General features: G+C 48.6%; 1 protein-coding gene across 2 annotated transcripts; it reads left to right on the forward strand.

Moving 5' to 3' along the window:
• The first annotated feature begins 86 nt into the window (after positions 1–86).
• Positions 87–22,851, forward strand: RHBDL1 (rhomboid like 1). 2 transcript variants are annotated; one of them, XM_088151032.1, is made up of 8 exons: positions 87–326; positions 9,147–9,314; positions 11,461–11,685; positions 13,185–13,333; positions 15,408–15,520; positions 18,835–18,935; positions 19,510–19,570; positions 20,294–22,851. In XM_088151032.1, the coding sequence occupies exons 1-8, from the start codon at positions 288–290 to the stop codon at positions 20,563–20,565; spliced, it is 1,128 nt and encodes a 375-aa protein (XP_088007158.1). In that variant the 5' UTR covers positions 87–287; the 3' UTR covers positions 20,566–22,851. The 2 variants fall into 2 exon arrangements, with proteins under 2 accessions (XP_088007158.1, XP_088007159.1); XM_088151033.1 differs by having other exon boundaries at positions 9,147–9,305.
• Positions 22,852–23,859: the final 1,008 nt, after the last annotated feature.

The following is a 23,859-nucleotide window of genomic DNA, read 5'->3' on the forward strand; positions in this document are numbered from 1 at the left end:
CGCCCCCGCCCCTGCGCAACCCCCTCCTCGACCCCGCCCGCCGGCTGCCGTAGCCTCCCCTCCCCTCCCCTCCCCTCCCGCCCGGCCGCCACTCACTCTGGAGTCCCGGCCGCCGCCGCCGCCGCCGCCGCCGCTGCTGCTGCTGCTGGAACTGGAGCGGGAGCGGATCGCCTGTCCGGCGGCGGCGGCGGCGGCGGGGAAGGGGCTGCCTTGGCTCCCCGCCGGTGGTGCCAGCCCGTGCGCCTTCCTCCTCCTCCTCGGCCGCCAGCGCCCCCAGCCGCGGGTATATGGAGAGGAGCTCGCTGCGGCAGCTCATCCAGGAGCAGGTGAGCCGGCCCGCCTCTCGCCAGCCGCGCTTCGGGGAGGGGGCAGCGCAGCCGGGGCCGGGAGCGGCCGGTTTGTCCCGTCCCGTCCCGTCCCGTCCCGTCCCGCGGGAGCCCGCGCCTCCGGGCCGCCTGGTCGCGGAGCCATCGGCGCTGCGGGTGGGCTGGGGCCGAGTCGGGGGCGCCCCCCACCGACGGGGGCTGCCGGGGCGGCTCGGGCAGGGCTGGCCCCGCGCAGCCGGGCAGGAAAGTCGGACCCCCCTCCCCTCCCCTCCCCTCCTTCCCTCCCCTCCCCCGGCCGAGGGCGCGGGTTAGCCAGTCGCGGCACGCCGTTGGCCCGGCTGGAGAGTCGGGCTAGTCAGCCGCGAGTTGGGCTGGAGGGAGGCGGCCGGAGCGGGCGCGGGGCGTTTGCCGTGCATTAAGGGCGGGGGGGGGGGTGCGTAGGCTCGCTTCTGCCCCAGCGAAGGGTCGGGGGGCTCGGTGGTTCCTCCCAGCCCTGGGCATCGATGCAGAAGGCGAGGCGCCGGCTTCGCTCGCTGCCCTCGGGGTCGGGCTTTGAACCGGTGGCTGCGCGGGGCAGCGTGGAGCACGACGAGGCGCCTGTGCCCTCCCCTGCCTTGCCCTGCCACCCCCACCCCTGGCGTGCCGGCCCGAAGGTGAAGGAAGAGACGCCCAAGTTGGAGTTGGAGGGGGAAAGGGGCTGGCGTAGTCTCGGGCTGGGCTGATGCCAAAGGCCTCCAAGAATGGCCTGGGGGAATCCCAGAAATGCACTTCCAGGTTGCTCTAGATGCCCCCCTGGCAGAATGAGGCCACTGGGTTGGGCTGGCTTCACTGCCACGCTGCGCCAGTTGAGAGCGGTTTTCTCTGGCTTTGGCGCTGACCAGGAGGGAGAATTTGTCCCATGCTGGGACTCCAGTGCTGCCAGCCTGAGAGCGGACTTTGGTGAACCCTGGCACTCTTTTCCTCTTGAAGCAGTGTGGAAGAAGCCTGGACAGAAACTGATTTTTCAGAATTTTGGGACAGAGGCTTTGGGATAGCCAAGGAACAAAATGCCCTGCTCCTTGGTCAAATTTTATTTCAGCAGGCTCCTTTGGGGCAATCTCAGATCATCCCTTCCTCCCTGACTTGCAAACGGGGAAATAATAACACCAGCCTACCCTGCAGGTCTGTTGTACGGATTATATTTGTTTAACTATCTATTGATCAAATTTATCTAGCTGCCCATCTCCCGAGTGTGACTCTGGGCAGCATACCATAAAACGAAGCAAGAAAAACCACATCTTAACCAACCATTAAAATCCATTAAGCATAAATATAAATAAGACCACAGGAGAGAGTTTCAAAGGCTCCCATGTCATAAAGCCATCTTGCAGGCTCCCTGTTTTCAAAGGATCCTGAGGCCTGCTGGAAAAACCACTTTTTGAGAGATTTCCAGAAGGTGAATAAGTTTCCTGCCAGAATTGATGTGAAACACTTGGAGCTCTCGTGTAAGCAACAGAATTCTTGGACTCAGATGAAGCTACAGCTTTGAATGCAGTGGCTGAGTTCACACAACACATTAGTCCAGGGTTTCTCATCCGTGGAACTTTTAAGATGTGTGGACTTCAACTCCCAGAATTCCCCAGCCAGCCATGCTGGCTGGGGAATTCTGAGAGTTGAAGTCCACACATCTTAAAGTTGCAATGGTTGAGAAACACTGGTCTAACCAAAAATGGGAATGGATAGGTTGTAGCTCGGTTTGTTCCTTTGTCGTGGTATGTTGTGTGAGCCATGAAGCCTCAGATAGTTTCTAACTTTGAGCTGTGCGAACATAGCCCTTGTGTTCTGTTCATCCGGCTTTAGGGGTTGTACGAACCCAGCCACGAAGGGCTAATAGCAGAAGAACACTGTTCCTGACTCTAAAAGGTAGACAAATTCAGCAGACAAGTGTTTGAAGAAGTTTGTAGATGAGACCTCAACTCTCAGTTAGCTTTGGTAAGGCTGCAATGGTGTTCACACTTACCAAATAGCAAGATTGTCCACTAGATTGTTCAGTAATGTGAGCAAGTCTGTGTGCATTTACTCAGAAAGGACTCCCTCCAGATTCAATAGGGCTTACTTTCTTGTAAGCGTATTCAAGTTCACAGGTTGGTCATGTAGCTTTTAGAGAGTTCACCGGGTATCAGTCTCCATATTCCGCTCTGTGAAATGGGGAGAAGAGTAACATTCTTCCAGCTTCCTGCTCTGTGATGTGAGGAAATGAGATTGCCCTCTTATCGGTACATTTTAATTGCGGACAGCTTTCAGTTGCTTCCCCAGAAATGCTTCCCTGAGATTTTCCTGCATCAGGACAGCCTTGCTGAGTTCAGAATTCACCTTGACTGTTTCTTTTTCTGGAAACACGTTTGTAAATTAGCTCAGCTTCTTGAAACTGTAATATACCTTGTGAGTCCATAATGCAGTTTGGTTCTCTTGCTAGAGCCACCTGGTATGTGTTGGATTCTTTCGTGTTGCGTGCAGCATGCTACTTTTGTGATGGCAGACCTTGATTTGCCCAGAAGGAAAAGACTGGCATTGGCATTCTTCTCCTTAAAATAATACAACTGTATCTTGACAGCTTTTTCTGCATACATAAGAACAAAGTGCGTGCACTGCATCAGGCTTTTTGCACATGTAAGAGCAGGGTGTTCAACAAATGCCTGCTTCGTGTTGTTGCTAGGAGAGCAAGAGACACTATATTTTCCGATGCATATATGTGGCCATAAATGTAAGAAATTAGTTGGCAAGGAGGAATTGGTGGTTCCCAGGTTAGAAAGATCTGTGAGGTCAACATAGATCTGGCGCTGCCCAAGGCCCTCAAGAGAACACCCAAGGATCTGTGGGCACTGAGAAGTAGAAGGAAACAGCCTGACATTTAAACTCTGATGCACAGACCTGGTCAAACAGTTTTAACATCTGGATTCTGCAGTGGACAGAACTCCTCTGGGTACATGATTCCATTTTTGTCTGCCACAAAGATGAGTTGCGACTGTGAGCTTTCTGCCGGGGGAGCCACTTTCTGAATAAGAGTTGAAGTTTCAAGACAGCTGAGATTTGCAGCTGGGCTGGTCAGAAGACTGCAGTATGTGCATTGGACCATCCATGCATCAGTCATGCCTTGACAAGCACAAGAACCCAGGGCAGACTCCCTAAAAGAGTTCTTTGCCCCTTCTCTGCATTGGCTCGGCTGGTTGAAAGAGGGAGACTCGGTTGTTGGAAAGAGGAGAGAACAGGGGTCTTTTCCCCCTCTAGCTCTGTCTCCACCTATCGCTTGTTTTGGGCTGGTGTCCTCAGCAGCCCTCCACATTTGATCCACCCAGCAACGTAGCCCACGGTGGAAAAAACAACTCTCACATTATTTCCTGTGGCTTGTGCTGAGCACAACTGCCGGTAAATGTGCCTTTTCCTAGCATCACCTGCCTGGTCCTTGATGCTCTGGTGCTGAAAAAACGCTCAGAAGAGAGGCCACTTTTGCAACGTGCTGACTCAGTCATCCGTAGGCTTTAACTCTCTAGCCCTGGCTGGCTAAGGGAGAGATGAAAAGCAGCTGCTAGGGCCAGTGAAGCTCTCCTTGTAATCCTTCTGGCATTTGCAAAAGGGTAGATGCGCCCAAGTGTGCCAACATCTAAGTTGTTGGCTTTCAGATCTTGCCAGTGAGGATCCACGAGGTCCGGAGCTCCCCATGCTTCCATCTTTTGTACTGTGTTATCTTTTCTCTGTTCCGTCTAGCCTACTCATCCCCTTAGGCCAGTGTTTCTCAACCTTGGCCGCTTTAAGATATGTGGACTTCAACTTCCAGAATTCCCCAACCAGCATGGCTGGCTGGGGACTTCTGGGAGTTGAAGTCCACTCATCTTAAAGCGGCCAAGGTTGAGAAACACTGCCTTAGGCTAACAATTTCAAAGCAGCAGACGATCAAACCCTCCAGACCATGTTCCACCACACGACGTGGAGGGCTCCAGCCAGAATGTTACAGTCTTAGGCAACCCAAAACACATGGGCTGCGTTCATCCCTGCGTTTGGTTGGCTTGTCACTTTCAGCAATTTTTGGTTGGGTGCGATGTGTGAAATAGAGGCTTATTCAACAAAGCCTAGGGGAAACAAACCACAGCTTAATAAGGCTACCGCAAACGCGGTTACCAGTTTTGATGGTGCAAAGCGAATTCGACAAACTCACGGAAGAAGGTTATCTGGGTCAACTTGCTGTAATGGATTAATGATTATACCAGGGTTTCTCAACCTCGGCAACTTGAAGATGTCTGGACTTCAACTCCCAGAATTCCCCAGCCAGTAGGGATTCTGGGAGTTGAAGTCCAGACATCCTAAAGTTGCCAAGGTTGAGAAACAAAGGGCTGGTATTAATTTATGCCTGCAATTTATCTGGCGCCTCAATCCTTGCAGACTCTAAGCTGCTCACCAAAATTAAAACAGCAATAACAATCAGCAGTATATTTTAAAACTTCAATGACACGAATACAAGAGACACTACCCAATAATAGCAGAAATATTTGTAAATTACTGCTGGATTTATGAATGCAAATGCCAGTGCCTGATTAAAAACAATTCATTTAGGAAGCCACAAAGATGACGTGATGAAAATAGTGGTGTCGCGATGCTCTATTTCCTTGACTGACCAGCCTTATACAACCTAAGACGCAGAATTAAAAGAAGATGAAAGTGGAAATAAATAAGACAAAATGGAATAAATGATAAACAGAGCAGCAGAGAACTTTCTTAGTTCAGGCCAACCGCTGAGACTATTAACACAAAGGCTTCCTTGAAAAGACCTCTGTAGGTCTAATTAAAAACAGATAAGCAGAAGGATGAATAATTATTACTAAACTTGGAGCGAGTTGAATCGAGTCAAAGGCCCCGTTGAATGAAACAAAGCCTGGTGACGCTGTAAGAGAATGAGGTGGAGCGAAGATGTCGGTCTAGGAACAAGGGACCCAGGTTCGAGTCTCCCCTCAGCCATGAAAGACTCTCTCTCTCTCAGCCTGACCCACCTCACAGGGTTGTTGTTTTGGGGAGAAATGGGAAGGGGGAGCAGGAAACCCATCAAAGAAATAATGTGTGAAACACAACCGTGGCAGGGCCTGGCTTTTTGAAGGCCAGAAGCCATTGGCAGGATCGATGCCACTATAGAGAAGGTTGGGTTCTCAGGTGATGCAGTCGGAAAGTGCGACTTCTGACAAAGATTGTAGGGAACTGTGGAGCTGGAGATGTTGTTGGAAGAAATGTCATCCTGGATGGTTGAGGGCTTTATACAGTATACAGCAGTGTTTCTCAACCTTGGCAGTTGAGTTGGAATTCTGGGAGTTGAAGTCCACCCATCTTCAAGCTGCCAAGGTTGAGAAACACCAGTATACAGTTACAGTTTCAGCAGATGGCAGCAATGGGTGGATTTGGGTCTCAGCAGTTGTATAGGCTCAGACTGATATTTGGATGGGAGACTACCAGGAAATCTCAGGGTTGTAGGCTAGACTGGGAGATTGAGGCGAAGTGGGGGGAACCACGATGAAGGCCATTGCAGACTACTGTACTTCCATGAGGACTTGTCCATGGAGCCTCCAGGACTGAAGATCAACCGAAATACCAAAATCTTGAACTTTTCCTGGGGAGCAGCTGGAAAGTGTGAATTTGGTCATTTTGTTCTTGTCCTGGTTGGAGGATTAACACTGGACTAGTTAAGCTTTTGGCCTGGTCCAGTTCTTATCTTTTTAAATACCAGGGTAACACGATTGAAGAAGAGATGTTGCCAATAAGATAATAAGAAAACTTTTTTTTTTTAATAGAGGGTTTCCTGTGCTGTCTGTGGTCACGCTCAGCTTGGCCACGAACTCTTGTTAAGCCAGGGTTCCTCAACCTTGGCCACTTTAAGATGAGTGGACTTCAACTCCCAGAATTCCCCAAGGCTGGGGAATTCTGGGAGTTGAAGTCCATCCGTCTTAAAGTGGCCAAGGTTGAGGAACCCTGGCTTAAGCCACCATTTCTGAGAAGTAGGCAATGCCTCTTCCTGATCCCTACAATTTGCTGGTAATGGGCAAATGGTTCCCAAGTTGCAGAAAGCGCTGCCGAAGGATCTCACCTCCCCCAGCTCTTTGCATCTGCAGATCCACCCCCTAGAAAAAAGGCACAAAGGGGTCATGTAGCCCTGTGGGCACACGGTTGAAGTCTTCAAACGCCCAGTAACTATTGAAGCATCAAGATTTGCACAGGAATCAACTCCAGGGCCGGGTGGGTGAGACGAAGCGACGGGATGCCTGCAGCTGGAGATTTCTTTCCGTGGGTGGGGGGGGTGTTGCTTTCTCACCAGCCCCCCAGAGCCTTCTCTGTCCTCCCTGTTCTCAACCTGGTGGTGTTTTCTTCGCTGGGAGTAATAAAAATATATGTCCTCGTGCTGCCACATCTAGAAATCTTGGGTTATTGGGTACCATCAGCCAGGCGTTGTAATCCTTTTAGGGCATTGCAGTCTCTGCAATGCACGCACGCACACACGCGCGCACACACACACACACACACACACACAGAGCCTGTTTATTAAGGCAAAAGTGCTTTTGGATCTGAGTCAGGCTCATCAAGGACCCTTGCCTCCGCGTTCACCACCTCTCCGTGCTCCGATAATGGTCTGGAAAAAATAAAAACGGATCTCTCCAACCTTCAGAGTCACTTTCTCTCTCTGTTTAGCAGAAATCTGTTTTTTTTTGGGGGGGGGGCTACAGCCCCCCATCGATGTGGGAAAACCCAAAGGGTTGAAGCGTTTCAGTAGAAACGGAGGGTCCTGGCAGATGTTAAGGAAAACATCTGTTTTGGTTCCTGCAGAGGAAGAAGGAAGCATTCCTGAGAACAAATATAACATCTTGAGTTGTATTCAATTCACAGTAATTTCATGAACTCATCCGTGCTACTCCCTTAATACCAATAGGAGCGTCCACCTTTTGAGGACATTCAAAGCCCCAAAACATGCTACTTTAATTCAATGTTTCTCAACCTTGACAACTTTAAGATGGGTGGACTTCAACTCCCAGAATTCCCCAGCCAGCATGGCTGGCTGGGGAATTCTGGGAGTTGAAGTCCACCCATCTTAAAGTTGCCAAGGTTGAGAAACACTGCTATAATTTGTTGAATGAGCTTCATAAGATGTAAATGAACCCAAATTATCAGAAGCTGCTGCAGAAGCAGCTGAAATAAATCGCCTTTCTAAAAATGCAATCCTGTGGCTTCCTTTGGCTCTGTAAAAGACTTGCCCCGAGATGTCATAAAGGCCCTTGTCTTAGCAGACTGGAAAAAAGTTTTCAGCAAGCCTGTTGGGAGGAAGATTTGGTCTGCCTCATGGGGACGATGGAGTCTGTTGCCTAATGATGGTGTTCTGGGTTGGGTTGGGTTTGAATTAGGGTCTCTGGGTGCAGGGAGGGTTGATTGAAGTCGGTCTGAGAATGCCCCCCCCTTGCTAGAAAGAGGAAGGATGGGGTGGATTGCAATGAAAGGCCATGAAGACGACCGAGTGGAAGGATGACAAACTGGGGACGTTTGTCAGTCGGTAACAATGCAACTCTGAAGGGGGTTACAGCTGAGCGGTACAGCCGATCCTCTGAATGCAGACAATTTGGGGTCAGTCCTAGCATCTGGAGAGGAAAAGTGCTACTCAGGAAAGGAAAGAAGCTTTTGTTCCTGAGGTCCAAAGTTTGCACCAATATTTGGGATCCCTCTGTTAAAAAGCACATTCAGAAGTGCAGCTCTCTGCCAACATCCAGGGTGCGTTCCCAAAGGCTTGTTGGATGAGTCAGGGAGAAACCTAGCCATTGCATTTATACAACCTGCTAAGCTTAGTTTGTATCTAGGTTAAGTTTTTGGTAGCTTACGGGTGGCCAGTGCAATTGATTTGGCTGTGAATTGGTGCATTGTGAAAATGAGTGATTCAGTACCCTGGTTAAACGCATGATGTAAATGCAGCCTCAGGAGGCAAGTGGGGAAAATGGACAGATGTTGTGCTTGGGGGTTTTGTAGTTTTCAATGGCTGGTTTGAAGGACTGAATAATATTCCCATAGTTTGCAAAGCGCTCGTATCGTTTGTTTTTGCTTAATGTGGGTGTGTGCACTTGACCATCATAGCTTATTCAGCAGTCAGTGGTTAAAGTAAACCATGTGTGATCTGAGGGTATTCTGTGGTTTGCTTTTTTCTGACTAAATCTGATGTGCAAACCCAGACATTGTGGTTTATAAAACCATGAGATATGTCTTAACCTAATGGGAATCAAGGTTGTTCAACAAACCATGGTTTAGCATGAATTTATGGGAACAGAAGAATCTGGGTTTCATGTTCATCTCCCAAATTCTTCTCTTTCAAGGATAAAATCAGGTATTTCAATTAAGGTGGCTATGCGTGTCCTGAATGACTGCTACCTTAGGGTTCCTGAGTTCACTAACGACTCCCGGATTGTGCTTTTGAAGTTCCCCGAAGAAGAAATACATTTTTGAAATGCGTGGGGTCAGTCAAAAAGTTGATATTTCTCTGTGCTAGTGTTGTCTGTCCTTGGTTCCCCCTTCGCAGCCCCGCTACACACACACAAATGGAAATGGCTAGAAACTGGGGATAGTTGAAAGTGTATCTTTCCCTTGATTTTTGGAAATCCTACTTTGTCCTCAACTTTGCTCAAGATCCGGTCTTCTCCATGTGGCCCTAAACATTGCATTTGTGCAGAATAAGCGGGCCGCTTCTGAGATGGATCATAACTCACGCTTCAGATTCATGCTTTGTAGCCAATGGCATTAGGGCCCAGAGTTGATTTTCCTTTCCTTCAACAGCTTGATCCCAAAAACACCGGTTTTGTTGGCGTGGAGACCTTCGCCAGCCTGGTACACAGCCATGAACTGCCTCTGGATCCTGCGAAACTGGAAATGCTGGTGGCTTTGGCACAAAGCAATGAGGAGGGTCAGATCTGCTATCAGGAGCTGGTAGATCTGGTCAGTGGCGTGAGTACCAGCAGCTGTACGGTGGCTGTATCAGCATCTGGACATGGATTCCCTGTGTTTTCCACTTCTGCTCACTTTAGGCCCTCTCTGTTAAGCTGGTGTTTCTCCACTGCTTAATCCCAGAATAGAGAAAGATTGAGTCTGTAACCGTTGGATTATAACCAAGCTAGCCACTACAGTTGGTAAACCCTGGTTTATAACTTGTGCAACCCCAAACAGCTGGGATTTCTTTAATAAACCATGGCTAAACCACACCTTATTGTTGGGTCTGAACACAGTCTCTGTCTCTCAGAAATCTGATCCAGAGGTAGCCCTGGTTCCCAGCAAAACGGAGTTTGCAAATTGATAGTCAGCTTTAGAGATTTCTTTCCTGTCTCCTCCCTTCTCTGTCTTCAGCAGATATGTCAGGAAAAAAAAATGCAGAACAGAGTAAAAACATCTGAGGAGGCAAGAAGGAGAAGAAACCCCCGACCTCTATACCAGTGTTTCTCAAACTTGGTAACTCTAAGATGGGTGGACTTCAATTCCCAGAATTCCCTAGCCAGGATTCCTGGCTTAAAAGTTGCCAAGGTTGAAAAACACTGCTCTACAGTAACTGCTGTTGAAGACCTGAGATGCACCTGTGTTTTTAGACTATTCTGTCACTACAAACCAGGGATTTAAAGCTGGCATTTGAAGCTAGTTCACCATCCATGATCAAGAGACAATGCGCATTTACATATTGCTGTAGTCTAAGGATTCCGGCTCAGCAAAGTCCAATATACAAACAAATTCTGAGTTTGGGTGGAATTATTTGATGGCAGTTCAATTCTAATGCTGGATTTTTACAGTAATCCCAGTCAATGCACTCTCTAGAGACAAGTTAGAAGGAGCGATGTATCTTCTTCATGATTAATCCCACTCTCATCACCCTAATGATCTCCCATCCAAATTCTAACCAGGGCCAACTCTGCTTAGCTTTCTTCCAACGTCGGTCAAAGTTGGCTAGAAGCTGTTACTTGTGGTGACAATTCTGGAGAGGCAGCACCCACTTTTCTGCAATTGGTCATGATCAGATGTTGCAGGAGGTAGAATAGCTCCCACAGCCATGGGACCTTCTCTCCACTAATAGGATCCAGAGAACATGTTTCCATGAAAGAAAACTGGGACAGGTTGAAACCTGAAGAAGGAGAGTTTTCCTTTCTTCTCTTCCTGACCATTCAAGCAAAGGTGGACTTTATTTAGGGAGAGATGTAGAGGCAGTTTGTGTAGTGGTTAAGGCATTAGCTTAGGATGGTGTTGATCCAGGTTTAGGTCCACCCTCAACCATATAAATTCACTGGGTAAGGTTGGCCCATTGCTCTCTCAGGCTAATCCACTTCACAGGGTTGTCCTTGTGAAAGGAGACCCCCATGTAAGGCACATGAGTGAGAAAAAGTGGGATGTAAATCTACCAAATAAGTTAAAATTCTTTTGACGTTGCCCATTTGGCAAGAGAATTTGTGGTCTGGATTTCCAACTGCAACAGTGCAAACTTCATCCTTCACTCATGGGTCTGAGTTCCACCTGAGTTCCTTCCAGATGTTGTTGAACTTCAATTCCTCTCATGTCCAGGCAGCCCAACAGATCTGATGCAGGAAATGTAGACCTACAATCTGCCCTGTTCAATGCTGGTGGCTTTTCCGCAATTAAAAAGACACACTTGATTTCCTACTAGCTTCATGGCCAGGGGAGTAAGCAAGGCGTGGCTGATAGGACCTCACACAAGTTGGGGCCAGGCTGGGTTTTCCCCTCCACTTTTGATGGGGTGGGATGGGCATTTCAGCTGCCCTGATTATTGCCGAAAGCTCAATGTATCTTTTCCTTTGCCCGTTTAGAAATTCCTCTTGAGGGAGGTTTACCAGCCTTGACTTAGGGAAACTCTGAGCAGCGGGTGGACTAATTCAGTCCTTTTGCCTTGGGAGGTCCTCTTCTCCAGATTCTTGGACTTGGGGATATCAGTCGAGAAGATATCCTGCCAGGGAGATATTCTTGGCTCAAAGGCAGGGCTGGGTGTCTCTAGGAAGGATCTAGGAAGTCATCTAGGTGTCTCTAGGAAGTCATCTAGGATGACTAAGGATCCAACGGTGAGTTTCCTGCTGTTGGGGGCCTCTGTTTCTCTTTCCAGATCAGCAGCAAACGTTCCAGCAGCTTCAAGCGGGCCATTGCCAACGGACAGAGAGCCCTGCCTCAGGATGGCCTCCTGGACGAGACTGGACTGGGCTTCTACAAACGTTTTGTGCGCTACGTGGCATATGAGATCCTACCATGTGAGATGCACCGGCGGTGGTACTTCTACCAGCACCGTGCCTGTCCCCCACCGGTCTTCATGGCTGTGGTCACCCTCACCCAGGTGTGCAGAGAAGAGGCTGGCAAGGGCTGGGGTGCAGAGCACACTTGGGGACAAGGGGGTTGCCTTAAAAGTGGACCTGCTGGGAGTCCAGCTCTTCAACTCATCCCTCCTGATTCCTAGGTCAGAGGCAACTGCAAGATCTGATGCTTTGGTCAAAGTAGTGAAAGCCTCTGCATATGCATTTATTATCAGAACTTTTGAATACAATAAAAGGGTAATAAAGGAAAAATAAGAATGAGAGAAGATAGAGAAAAGGAAAAGATAGAATGACTCCTCCTCCTCTGTTTTTCTATCAAGTAATGGCCATCTTATTCTTCCCCTTCTTCTTTAACCCTTTTTAACTCCCAAATCCATAAATCATCAATTCAGTCTTTTCTTCTTTCAGCAAAAGGTCCACATAAGGCTTCCGGTCTTTCAAAAAAAGTTTTAATCGTTTTTCTCTGACCAAACTGGTCAGCTTGGTTATATACTCTGTGTGCGTTTTTCTAATAATACGTTTTAAAGAAAGAATACAGTCAAAGAGAAAAGGCATGTGAAAAGAATAAAAGGGCAAGGTACAAATAGCATGATGTGAATAACTCAAGAAGGGGTCTAGCATGTCTTGGAGATTGCAGTTTTTCAATATATCATTAATTACTTAAGAAACTATAAAATATAATACATTTTATACTTTTATAACTAGTTAATGATATGTTGGAAAACTTTTTAAGGTAAAACTAAGAATCACTCTTAAGCTTTCAGTGAAGGATTCCTGGTTAACACAATATAAATTACTAACTAGGATTATAAGCTATAATGAATTAAATCAGTACTAGAAATCTAATTTCCCACGAAGTTAAAATATAGACTCTAAATATAGAAAAATCCAAATTGGGGGGTGTGGTAAAAGATCAGCATATGAAGTTGTGGTCTAGGAATAGTTTCTAGATAGAATTTAATTCTATATCAGATTTGGTTTTTTAGATAGGCAACTTTTTTCCCCAAGGATGGAATCAATCAGAATTCAACTTTCAATCATTTGTTTTCATTCTAGTATGGATCATTTTCCAAACGGTTGAACTTTACAGCATTGCTACCAAATAGGAAAAGTGATCTGACCCGTGCATTATATTTCCAGCAATTTCTAGAGAAACAATTGCCCGTTTTAGCCATCAAAACTGGAGCAATACACTAATGAAAGAACATCTTATACCAATATCTAATACTGATGAAAGCAGTGTTGCCCTGTCACAATGCACGCGCTGGCCCGTTCGTGTCTAGACACAGTGTTAGGATGGGCAAGCATAAGAAGTGAAAAACCACTTTTTAAAAAAGGGGAATTGAATTCTGGAACACATTATCTGGTCTCCTGGAGAACGCCCTCTTAGCCAGAACCCAGAGATTCTGCAGCAAACGAAGTTCATAGTCTTCAGCGCTGCTAACAGGGTCTTTGGTCCAACCCACTTGAAGGACATCAACTTACAAAGGCCGTCTCAGTAACCTTTTCTCCTTTCTCCTAGATCATAGTTTTCCTTTGCTATGGAGCACGGCTGAACAAGTGGGTGTTACAGACATACCATCCCGAGTACATGAAAAGCCCTCTGGTCTATCATCCTGGACATCGTGCCCGGGCCTGGAGGTTTCTCACGTACATGTTCATGCATGTAGGGTGAGTGTCTACAATGTCTTCTCCTGCTTCTTCCCTGCTTATAGTACAGCAGGAATGGAGGAAGCTGGTCTCAGGCCACACCTGGTCCATCCCACTGGTCTATCTGGGCCTCAAGTGACATCATCTTGTGATGCTCCACCATAACGTCATCTAGCTTCTGGGTGGAACTGGGTCAAAATGCCTGCAAGCTGAACTGTTACCGGCTTTCCTTCTGAAGCCCCAATGTCTGCAAGTCCAGATCTTGCCACCTCTTGGCTGGGCCTCCTCATTCAAGGGCGAAACAAGTGTGTTCGGAAGGGGTGTGTGCCTACAAGCTCTTGGATTACCTGCCCATCACTGTTGTGGCTCAGTGTCCTGGAAAGTCAGCTTTTGCTGGTGGTTGTGTGGGGAGCAGAAGTCTTCCACAAGGCTTGGTGGGGCAGATCAGGCCCTATGGTAAAGTTTTGGCTGGCAGTTGGGATAGGATTGACAGGAGGAACTTTTTCCGTTATTTTTCACAACGCTATTTTCTCATGGCTCCCAGTGGGGAATTAGCTCCAATCTTTTTATATATAATAATGTGAGAGAAATGGATGGACGTAGATTTTTATGACTTGCTGATGAGTGACATCTGGCCGTGTTGCTAACCAGATGTTCATATGCTTCTTTTGTATCTGTTCTGCTGTGCAATGTTTGTCTCCATTCTCTCTTCATTGTACAAACCTCTTTATGTTCATTTCCCCCCCTCAAAATAAAATAGATTTATTTGTTGCTGGGGGTGCTAAAGCCAGCTCACCAGAGCTGAATTGAATCCCCAGGTTTTATTGCATATCCATGAAAAACGGGAGAAAATTCTGAACATTCTAGACAGAAACCCAAAGCTACAGAAAAGCTGGAAGGCAAATATTTATGGTGGAAGGGAATCCATTTAGAATAGTCCTTTCCATGTTGGAGGCAAAGGTGCCTTTTCCAGAGAAAAGCAGTTTTGCAACTCTGGAACAAAAGATTAACTTGATTGGCTGTGCGTCGCATCCATCTATCTTCCTTTGATTAAAAAAAAAAGAATTCTGCAGCAGTTTTAAACATCTTTTTTTCTAAAGGAGGCTAGTAGGAAATGTTGAAAAGAACAGATGTAAAGTTTACAAATTAGGTGGGTGGCAGACCAGAAATATAGTGGGAAGAGGAAACTTGGCAGACAAGAAATCTAACTGCCAGGCAAATGGCCAAACTTGACTCGCATAATTAGGAAAAGAGTTGTGCCTTTTCTTCCCCCCGCTTTATTTTTCTGTAGCTATTCTCCTCCAACATGCTGTTGTGTATGGGTATGTGGGGGGAAAGGATTGATAGGCACCGAAAACAGCAGCAAGGATTTTGATCAGAAGGGACTTGCGGCAAAGAGATGCCACGGCAGATTTTGGCAAGTTCTTTTACAGTGATGAGGACTAGGAACTTGGCTTTTTTTTTTAATGTTGAATGACTCTCAAGGTGGCAGATTAAGAATCTGCTTTTTTATTTCCAAGGAGTGAATGGAAGCAGGACGGTGGGGGGGGCAGACACCAAACTGCTATCCAAGGATTGGAAATGTGAGATTTTCTTTTCCGGAAAGCAGCAGAGGATCTGGCTGTGGGGACAATTATTCCATGGGGTGGGGAGAGGTGGCATTTAAAGTAGAGTTCAGTACTTGAAGTAACTGGATGGAAGGATTCCAGGCAGTCAAATCGGAGGGGTGAAGTATGGTCCAAAGATGATGGACAAAGATGTTAATATTTTGAGTTTCTCCTTGCATTTCCGTTTAAGGGCTCATTGACTTCAGTAGACAAAAAGATTGATGAGAAGCAAGGGAGGAGGGAGAAGACGCAAAGGAATAGGTTGCCACTAGGCTAAAAACAAATCCTCGCTAAAACGGCTCGTTGCTTTGAGCGGACGCAGCAACAGGTTCATGGTGTGCAGATGAAGCGTGTGGCTCTGAGAACTTCAGATGCATCTCAAGGTCCTAGCCCTCATGACGAGTAGCCTTTTCTCCAAAGCACAGAGGGAGGAGTCCTTACGGAGGGTTTTGCCTGTTGAACCTGTCTCCTCCCTGGCCTTTTTCCAGGTTAGAACAGCTGGGGTTCAACGCTCTCCTGCAGCTGATGATCGGGGTGCCCCTGGAGATGGTCCACGGTGTTCTCCGCATCAGCTTCCTCTACCTCGCAGGAGTCCTGGCAGGTGAGTCGAGAACCCCAGCTATTTCTGCAGCTCTCCTGTCTCTTTTTCTTCCAGCTCAGCTAGAGAACTGAAGGCATCTGTTGCAAGAGGAGGTCAGCTGTGCAGAGCCTGAGGGTGTTAGGATACCCACAGAGCCCTCTTTGACAGCGGTCAGCCGCTGTGCCTCACCGGACTGAAATCCACATGCAACTGGATTCTTTTTACTATATAGAAAAAAAGACTCCATGGAAGGCTGGCATGGTGCATCCTTAGTAAATAGTGCATGTAAAAATCATCATAAATCACCAGTTCGGGTTGCTCCGACCCAGCGTTTCTCAACCTGGGCAGCTTGAAGATGGGTGGAGTTCAACTCCCAGAATTCCCCAGCCAGCATGGGAATTCTGGAAGTTGAAGTCCACCCATCTTCAAGCTGCCCAGGTTGAGAAACACTGCTCTAACCACTACACTACATGACCCTGTTTATGCCCCATGATACATGAAAAGAGTTCCGATGCGCAGTGTGAGCATCATTTCAGCTGCCTCTCTACGGTGAGTTTCTCAGGACTTCGCAATCGGTTTTGCCACTCCAGATCTGCTCCCTGCAACGTGAAGGTGCTTCGGTGCCCCTGACGGGCTGAAAAAGAGAATTTCCTTGGGTTGTCCTGGAGATACTTTCCCAGGGGACGCTGTTCTGACAGGTCACGGCGTGGCCTGACAAGCCTGCAAGGAGGACGTGGAAGCAACAGATCCTTTTGCATCCTGTGTTAATGCAGAATAATCCACCTTCCTTCCCCTTTCAGACTCAGCCAGCCATAACCTTGCAATCCAAGACTGTAGTTTTTCCTTTTCTGGGTTCTGCCTTCCAGGCCCCTCTCCTTTCCACCCCCAGGTCCCCTTTGCAAGGTCCATTCTCAAAACCTAGGAAGAGCAGAACCCCAAGATTGGGCTTTAGGGACAGATGCCCTTCAGAGACCTGCAGGAAACCATCAGCCCATCTCAGCAGGATTGCGGGAAATGCTGACCGGTCAATCCCCTTGGTGGTCTGGGGCTCCCCACTGGGTCTTTCTCCCCATCTTCCTCATTACTCAGCAGAGTAGGAAGTGACCTTTTCCAGTGGTGTCTTTGGTGGCATTTAATGAATCCTCCTCGGCTCGGGGATGTTCCTTTTTCTCTCTGGGGCGAGCTTTGGACTGGCCATTAGACATGACGGCCCATCCTTCTTGCCATCTGCTGCTCCTCTGCCACCCTCCGAAGAAACCTGGCTAAGATCATTTATTTATTTATTTATTTATTTATCTGTTTATTTTTTTAATTTCTATGCTGCCCATCTCCCCCAGAGGGTGACTCTTGCCTGCATCCCCATTTCCTGCCTGCATCCCTGTTGGAGTTCAGGATCCCAAGCACGCTCCACCCCGCTTTGCAGAGAGGGAGGCAGCCTCGCCGGGATAAAGCTTTGGGGAGCGTCTTGCCACAAAGCTCCCTTGGCCCTTAGGGAATGTGTCCCCATCTCTGTCTTTGGAAAGGTGGAGAGAGTAAAAGAGGGAAAGACTCCTGGGCCAGCAAATTGACCACTGTCAGCCCTTCAGGGTAGACCAAACTTGGAAACCATAGCCATGCCAGCTTGCTACTTTTATGGTAAGGTTCTAGCAGCGTTTCTCAACCTTGACGACTTGAAGATGGGTGGACTTCAACTCCCAGAATTCCCCAGCCAGCAAGGGTGGGGTTTTTCCAATTTTGGGAGTTGAAGTCCACCCATCTTCAAGTCGTCAAGGTTGAGAAACGCTGGGTTATAGCAACAGAATCTTGCAAGTCTGAATACATTTCCTTCCTCCCTCCCTTTATCTTTGTGAGAACTAGGGAGGGTCCTGTCTGAGGCGCTTTCTCCAATTACATTTCTGGCCTGGACTCAGGTTTCTTTTATCTGACTGTTGTCTTGGTGGCAGCCCTTCCTCCTGGTCCTCAAGGTTATTCTTTCTGCCTGTCACATCCACCCAGCCCCTGGCAAAAAGCATTTGCCGATTTCCTAAAATCAATCTTAAGACCAGCTGCTAAGACCAACTTGTGTTGGATAGCTCAACTTGGCTTGTTCCAAGCATCAGGCTAAGCCTTTGTATGTTTTGCAAACCCAGCCAAAGGGGTTGGTGAGTGATAATTTATGGATTTAGGTCTTCTGCCAGTCCCATCACGGATGCTTCATTATATAAGCCATAAATAAACAAATCATGGCTTAATGTGATTCATGAGCCCAGTCTACAGATGCCCTACCATTTCCCCCTTCCTTCCTTTAAAAATATTACAAGAGTGGTTGCATTTGGTCAAATAATAATTTAAAGACCAGTTACTTGATTTCTGAAAAAGATCCTGGATTAATGAACAGGATGCCCTTCTGATGAATTAAGGTTTCAGAATTTCCTGTTACACGCATGAATTATTTTAGAACGTGCCCATTTCCAAATGTATGGTGCCCAGTATCTTCTGATCAAAATGATTTTGTCCTTTCACTTTGTCACAAAGGAACACATTGAATTATTCCCTTTCGAAAACGAATTTGGTTCCAGTGCCAATGTGGGCAAATATTAACTGATGAGAATTCCTTGACTAGTGGTTGATGGCTTCTGCGACAGGCCTGTTTCCAGGAGTTACATACAGTCCTGGCTTGCCGCTAAACCATGCATGCTGGGTTCTTTTTGAAAGAAGGGGACCCTTTTTTTAAAAAAATGTCATGCTCCGGAATCACTCTCCCCCTGATCTTTAAAAAAACAAAAGCTCTAAAGAATGACTAAAGCTGCTTTCCTGAATCTGATGCCTGAAGAGGTGGTGGAATTACAGCCCCCATAAGCCACGAGCAGTTAGATCCTTGAGGACTGGAATTCCATCATCTTTGGAGAACACCAGACTGAGAGAGGGTGCACCGTGGGGGTCTTTTCTCCACGATCCATCCCCAAATCATCCTTTCTCCAAGGAGACTGGATGAAAAAAAAATCTACTTTTTAGCACCGTGAATTCAGCCAAAAGAACCACCATGATTTTCAAATACCGGGTGATGGACAAGTGGCGAAGGCTGCTCTTCAAGAAGGAAAAGCAGGTTTGTAGCTCAGCAACCGAGAGAGTTATTTTTATGCAGAAAGCTACAGTTTAATCCTTGGCAATGATTGACTGCAAGGCCGTTTCCTCTGTTTCTAAGAAAAGAGAGACTTCACGAAGCCCAGGCAGACAAGGAGACGTGCAGGAGATCGGCGAACGGGGAGCGAAATGGGGTCCGATTTACATGGCTGAAAATCGGAAGGTGGTTTCGGTCCTCCCCTTCTCTCATCTCTCCCCCCATTTTCTTCTAGGTTCACTGACTGTCTCCATCACAGACATGAGAGCCCCCCTGGTCGGAGGCTCAGGAGGGGTCTACGCGCTTTGCTCGGCTCACCTCGCCAACGTCGTCATGGTGAGAATTTCGGGAATCACCGCCGTTCTTTGGAAACGGATGGCGTGGCTTGGAGGCTCGAGCTCTGAACTGGCAGATCCCTGCCAAGATTGTGATGGGAAGTTAGAGGAGTGGAGATAAAAATACTCCAACCAGAAGCGCTGTCCGGGGGCCAGAACAAAAGCGGAGAATCCAAGGTGTCTTCAAAGCCAACTCAGTTACTTTGGCACAAGTGTCCAAGGGTGGTAGCCGAGTTAAATCTGTTGCAGAGAGAAGTATGTAAAACTCCAAAGCTTTGACACTCTCAGTGTTCCTCAACCTCAGCAACTTTAAGATGGGTGGACTTCAACTCCCAGAATTCCCCAGCCAGCATGGCTGGCTGGGGGATTCTGGGAGTTGAAGTCCACCTATCTTAAAGTTGTTGAGGTTGAGGAACACTGATTGAGAGTGTCGCAGGCCTGTTTTCACAATTGATCGGAGACAAGTTGGGGACTTGGGTGTGTGGCTAACAGACAGGTGCAGAGACAAGGGTGCAGGGGGAAACCGAGTCACCCCCGGGGGTTAAACCACTTTTTCCTTCTCTCTCCCTCTACAGAACTGGGCTGGAATGCGTTGTCCGTATAAATTGCTCCGCATGGTGCTGGCGCTGGTCTGCAGTAAGTGTGCTCGCCTCATTCATTTCCTCCTCGGAGGCTTCCCGCACCGAACAGCCTGATCCGTTTTAGGCAGCATGATGAACCAACAGGTTAACCATAGTTTATCGAAGAAGCTACAACTAGCTGGGTTTCCACAATCTGCCACAGCACGCGTCGTAATTTGCAAACCAGGGGGTGGGTTTACGGCAAGCCTTGGTTCGGGGACCAGCCGTCCTCCAGATATTGTTCAACAGCCTCTCTTAACCGTCAGGATGCTGAGAAGTACAGTTTAGGTCCGCTGGGGCAGCGGAGGGTAACCTGTCCTTGTGTACCCTCAACAACGACAATAACAATAACCGTAATAATAATAACAAAAATAGCAACAAGGTTAGCAAAATGGGGGAACCACATGTCCACTTTTCCCTTTAGTTTGACATCAACGCTTCTCCTTTTGCTGTTGCAGGACACACAGCTGAATGATCCAAGCCCCCCTCCCCTTTACATGCATCCCATCCACCATCTTGACTGTTTTGACCACCCGCACCCCCATGGACGCCCCTGCCACGCCTGTTTTCTTCTCGTTTACTTGTTTTTTTCCTTGCTTCCTTCCCTGGCTCCCTCCCACAATATTAAAGAGGAGCAAGGCAGAGGTTTATTGGCGAGAGACGCCCTGAGGACTAGAAACTTGACCTTCAACCTGTGTCTCTGTTTCTCTCTTTCTCTCTCTGTTTCCTCCCCCTGCAGTGAGTTCTGAAGTGGGCCGGGCAGTCTGGCTGCGTTTCTCCCCGCCGTTGCCCTCTGCGGGCCCCCAGCCCAGCTTCATGGCCCACTTGGCTGGGGCAATCGTTGGGATCAGCATGGGCCTTACCATTCTCCGCAGCTACGAGGAAAACCTGCAGGATCAGTGCGGGTGGTGGGTGGTGCTCCTCTCCTATGCCACCTTCTTGGTTTTCGCAGTCTTCTGGAACATCTTCGCCTACGACCTTCTGGGCACGCAAATCCCCCCTCCCCCGTAGCCGCCTGCCCAGCCCCGGTTCTCTTGGCATCTGCTGACCCTGGAAACGCCCAGGCTTGCAGGGCTCAACGTTGGGTGGGGGGAAAGGGGCTGGGCTGGCACCCTCAAGCAGGGCAATCCGGAGCGTGCGTCGCGGGTCCCGTCGGAGCGATAATCCCACCGGATGCCGAAAAGCAAAGCCAGGCGGGAGGCCGGCGGAGGCAGGAAAGCGGGGAGAATGGTCGGTGAGCGTGGGGGGGAAGGCCACCTTGACTAGACGTTCTCCGTGCGCCTGGCCACGCCTGCAGAACGGGCGCGTGCCCCCCTTCAAACAAAGAAACACCCTTCGGAGTGGGCACTCGGTGACTCATGAGGATCTGTAGGGTTTTGAGGGGGAGGAAGGAAGCGAATACCCCTTCATCCTGGCCATTCCACTGAAGGACACTTTCCCATCCAAGCCCAGCCTCGGTCCAGCCCTGTGCATCTGCTTCTGCTGCAAGGCTGTAGTAGATGCCTTCAGTTAATTCCCTGTGTAGTTATATGGACTGAATTGTTGGGGATCTCCTCCTCCCCCTCCTCCCCCTCCTCCCCCTCTTCTCATGAAACCCCTTTTGTTTCTTGCTTCTCAGCTTCTGATTGATCTTTGGGGGCCACTCAGAGGCAAAGGGCAGTTGAACCTTGTTGTTCTGTATATTTTAATGTTGAACGCAAGAGGGGCAGGTCTCAAAGGGTGTCCCATCTTTTGACGCAGAGGTACTTCCCTCTGACCCTGGGAGAACCTTGAGTTTTCTCTGCAGGGAAGGGAAGAGGCAGGACCTGCCTGGATCCAGAGATACGACTTTCCAAACTCAGTGGCAGAGTAGCTAATCCCCTGTGTTGTTATACAGACTGAATTGTTGCTCTTTTTCTTCTTCCTTCTCCTCCTCCTCTTTCTTCTTCTTCTTCTCTTGCTTCCCAGGATCGGATTGCTCTCTTCCTCCTATTCCTCTTCTTCCCCTTCCGACAAAGGTCTCAGCTTGGACCCTCCACGTCTCTAGGGAGGGCTGAGGGGCCCCCCATCTGCAACCCCCAGAAGTCATGGCTCATCACTTAGTGTCCCATATTTCCAAGCTGGGTCCACAGCCTGATTTAGCATGAGGACGCTTCCTGTATTAGCTCATGGTCTCCACAAGTTCTAACCCTAAAGTAGGTTCTCCCCTGAAAGTCTCATAAGCCAAAAGACCTCTGGTTCTGGTATTTGTCCCTGACATCATTCTGTCCCTGTCCCCTCCTGCAGATCTCACTGCTGAACCCATCGGAAACCACCGTTTGATCCTAACGGAATAGCGACTGAGCAGTTGGTCCTGTGCAGGCTAAGAGTTTCGCTTGTGTAGGCTGGTTTCACAATCAGGGTTTAGTCTTATCAGGGATTGCCAAGTTCTGGATTTTCCCAGAGGGTGTCTACATGGGGTGGGTGATGTTCTCCAAGTAGTTGGAAAGGTGCGTGTCTAAAGTGTTATTTTTTTCCCCATATGAATTCTCCCCTTATTGACAATCTGGCTTTAAATAGCACAAGCACTTTGTTGGTGGTGGAAGGAGAGGGAGAAACCACAGCTGAGGAGTTTGGCTTAATCCGAACGAGCAGTCTAACTCAAGCCCTCCCAGTATTTTTAATCTCCTCCTGAACTTTGGAACATAACAGGGTTAAAGCCACTCTCTCTCCCAGTGGCCAATTTCTCCTTGACCTAGATGACCTTCAGATCTCTAGGGAAGGCTTGTAGCAATGCTGCGTACAGGATCGACGTGACGGCAGCACTTCTAACTTCCTCCCTGGACGGAAGCAGAATCCAACCGTGAGATGTAGGTTTTGCCCACGGAGGTGCAACGCCAGGCCGTGGCCAAAAACAAAGGAGGTGTCTCCAAGCCAGCTAGTTAACTCTGTGGCCCTGCTAAGACCTGGAACGATTCCGTGGGCTTTCAATTCGCAGCCGAGCTTCAAAACCAAGTTGGGCACCTCTGCCCCGGAGTCAGCGGGGAAGGGCGAAGCAAGGGGCGAGGGGCTGGTGGCTGGAGTTTATTTTGGCAGATGCTCTCCGCACTGACCGCCTCCTTGCTCTTCCCACCGCCGCCTCTTGCAAAATCCATCTGTCCGGGGAGAGGTGGAGGCTGGTGAAGAAGGAGGCGGGGGTGAGCAATCGGCGGAAGGAACAGGGAGGTCGGGCAGGGCAGGGCAGGGCAGGGCATGGGGGAAAGGGAGTTGTTGTTAAAGCAATGCACTAATCCAGATTAGAAATGTGACTGGGGGTGGAGAGAAAGACGTATGTATGAATAAATATTTTGCACACCATCTGTCTGTTTGTTTTCTTGTCACTCCTAAATTTCCGAAGCTGGCTGAACGGATGGGTTACAGTTAAAAGGTGGCAGATGGTTCCAAAACGCATCCTTCTTCCAAAAAGGGATGGAGAAAACATAATTGGCTGCACTTCCCAGGAATCCAGGGCCAACGGTGGTTGGCTGTACACCCAACACCCCTGAACTCGGTTACCTAATTCTTCCCGTCTCTCCCTTTGCAGAATACCCTGGACCGTCACTTAGGCAAGCTGGCATCGGGCACTACAATGCGGCCAGCGGGGGGTTGAGGTGCCCAGTTCAACCTTTGTGCAAACCCTCTCCCAACCTGGTGTTGAAAAGTAGGCAAGAGGTTGACGGGGTTCGAAAAAGGTGGGCGTTGGATCCCCGGATGGGAGCCTGTCAGGAAGACAGTGACGAATGCATCTGATAAACAAGCAAAAACGTGGCTGTGTGCCAGGGTGGTTGCACTGATGTGTGTGGGAGGACAGCAGTGCACGCTTGTGCACATTCACACACCCTGCCTGCCGGTCTCTCGATATGTACAGCTTCAAATTATAGCTTAGTATTGTGTACACGTAGGTGGTTCCACCGAGATAATGGGGCAGATGATGTGGGTTTTGAGAGAGTCTTCCTGACAGGTAGTAATTGCACAGAGCTGGAGACCCCTGGACTTCACGAAACACCCACAAAATATTTATCGGTGCAAGGCAGATGGGTTTGGATTCAGCAGTCTGTGCCACATGGCAAGGCCTTTAAAAGGGGAAACGGCAAAAGAACAGCCCATCCTCAGCTACTAAGAAGGGTAAAACCGAAATAGTTGGATTGAAGCTCTGAATTCTATCAACAACCCTCTTAGATCATGCTGGAGACTGGTGGTTCCTTGGACAGGGTCTTTTCTTAGCAACAATGCAGAAATGTGTTCTCAGGGCCCTCTGTTCTTGGGTTTTTGGGGGGGGTTCCCCAACCCCATAAGGAGTTCCTGGTG

Source organism: Python bivittatus, unplaced genomic scaffold (genome assembly GCF_059951505.1).
Source record: "Python bivittatus isolate LINGU-HERP-01145 unplaced genomic scaffold, Pbiv_v1 ctg000640_np1212, whole genome shotgun sequence".
Lineage (NCBI taxonomy): Eukaryota > Metazoa > Chordata > Lepidosauria > Squamata > Pythonidae > Python > Python bivittatus.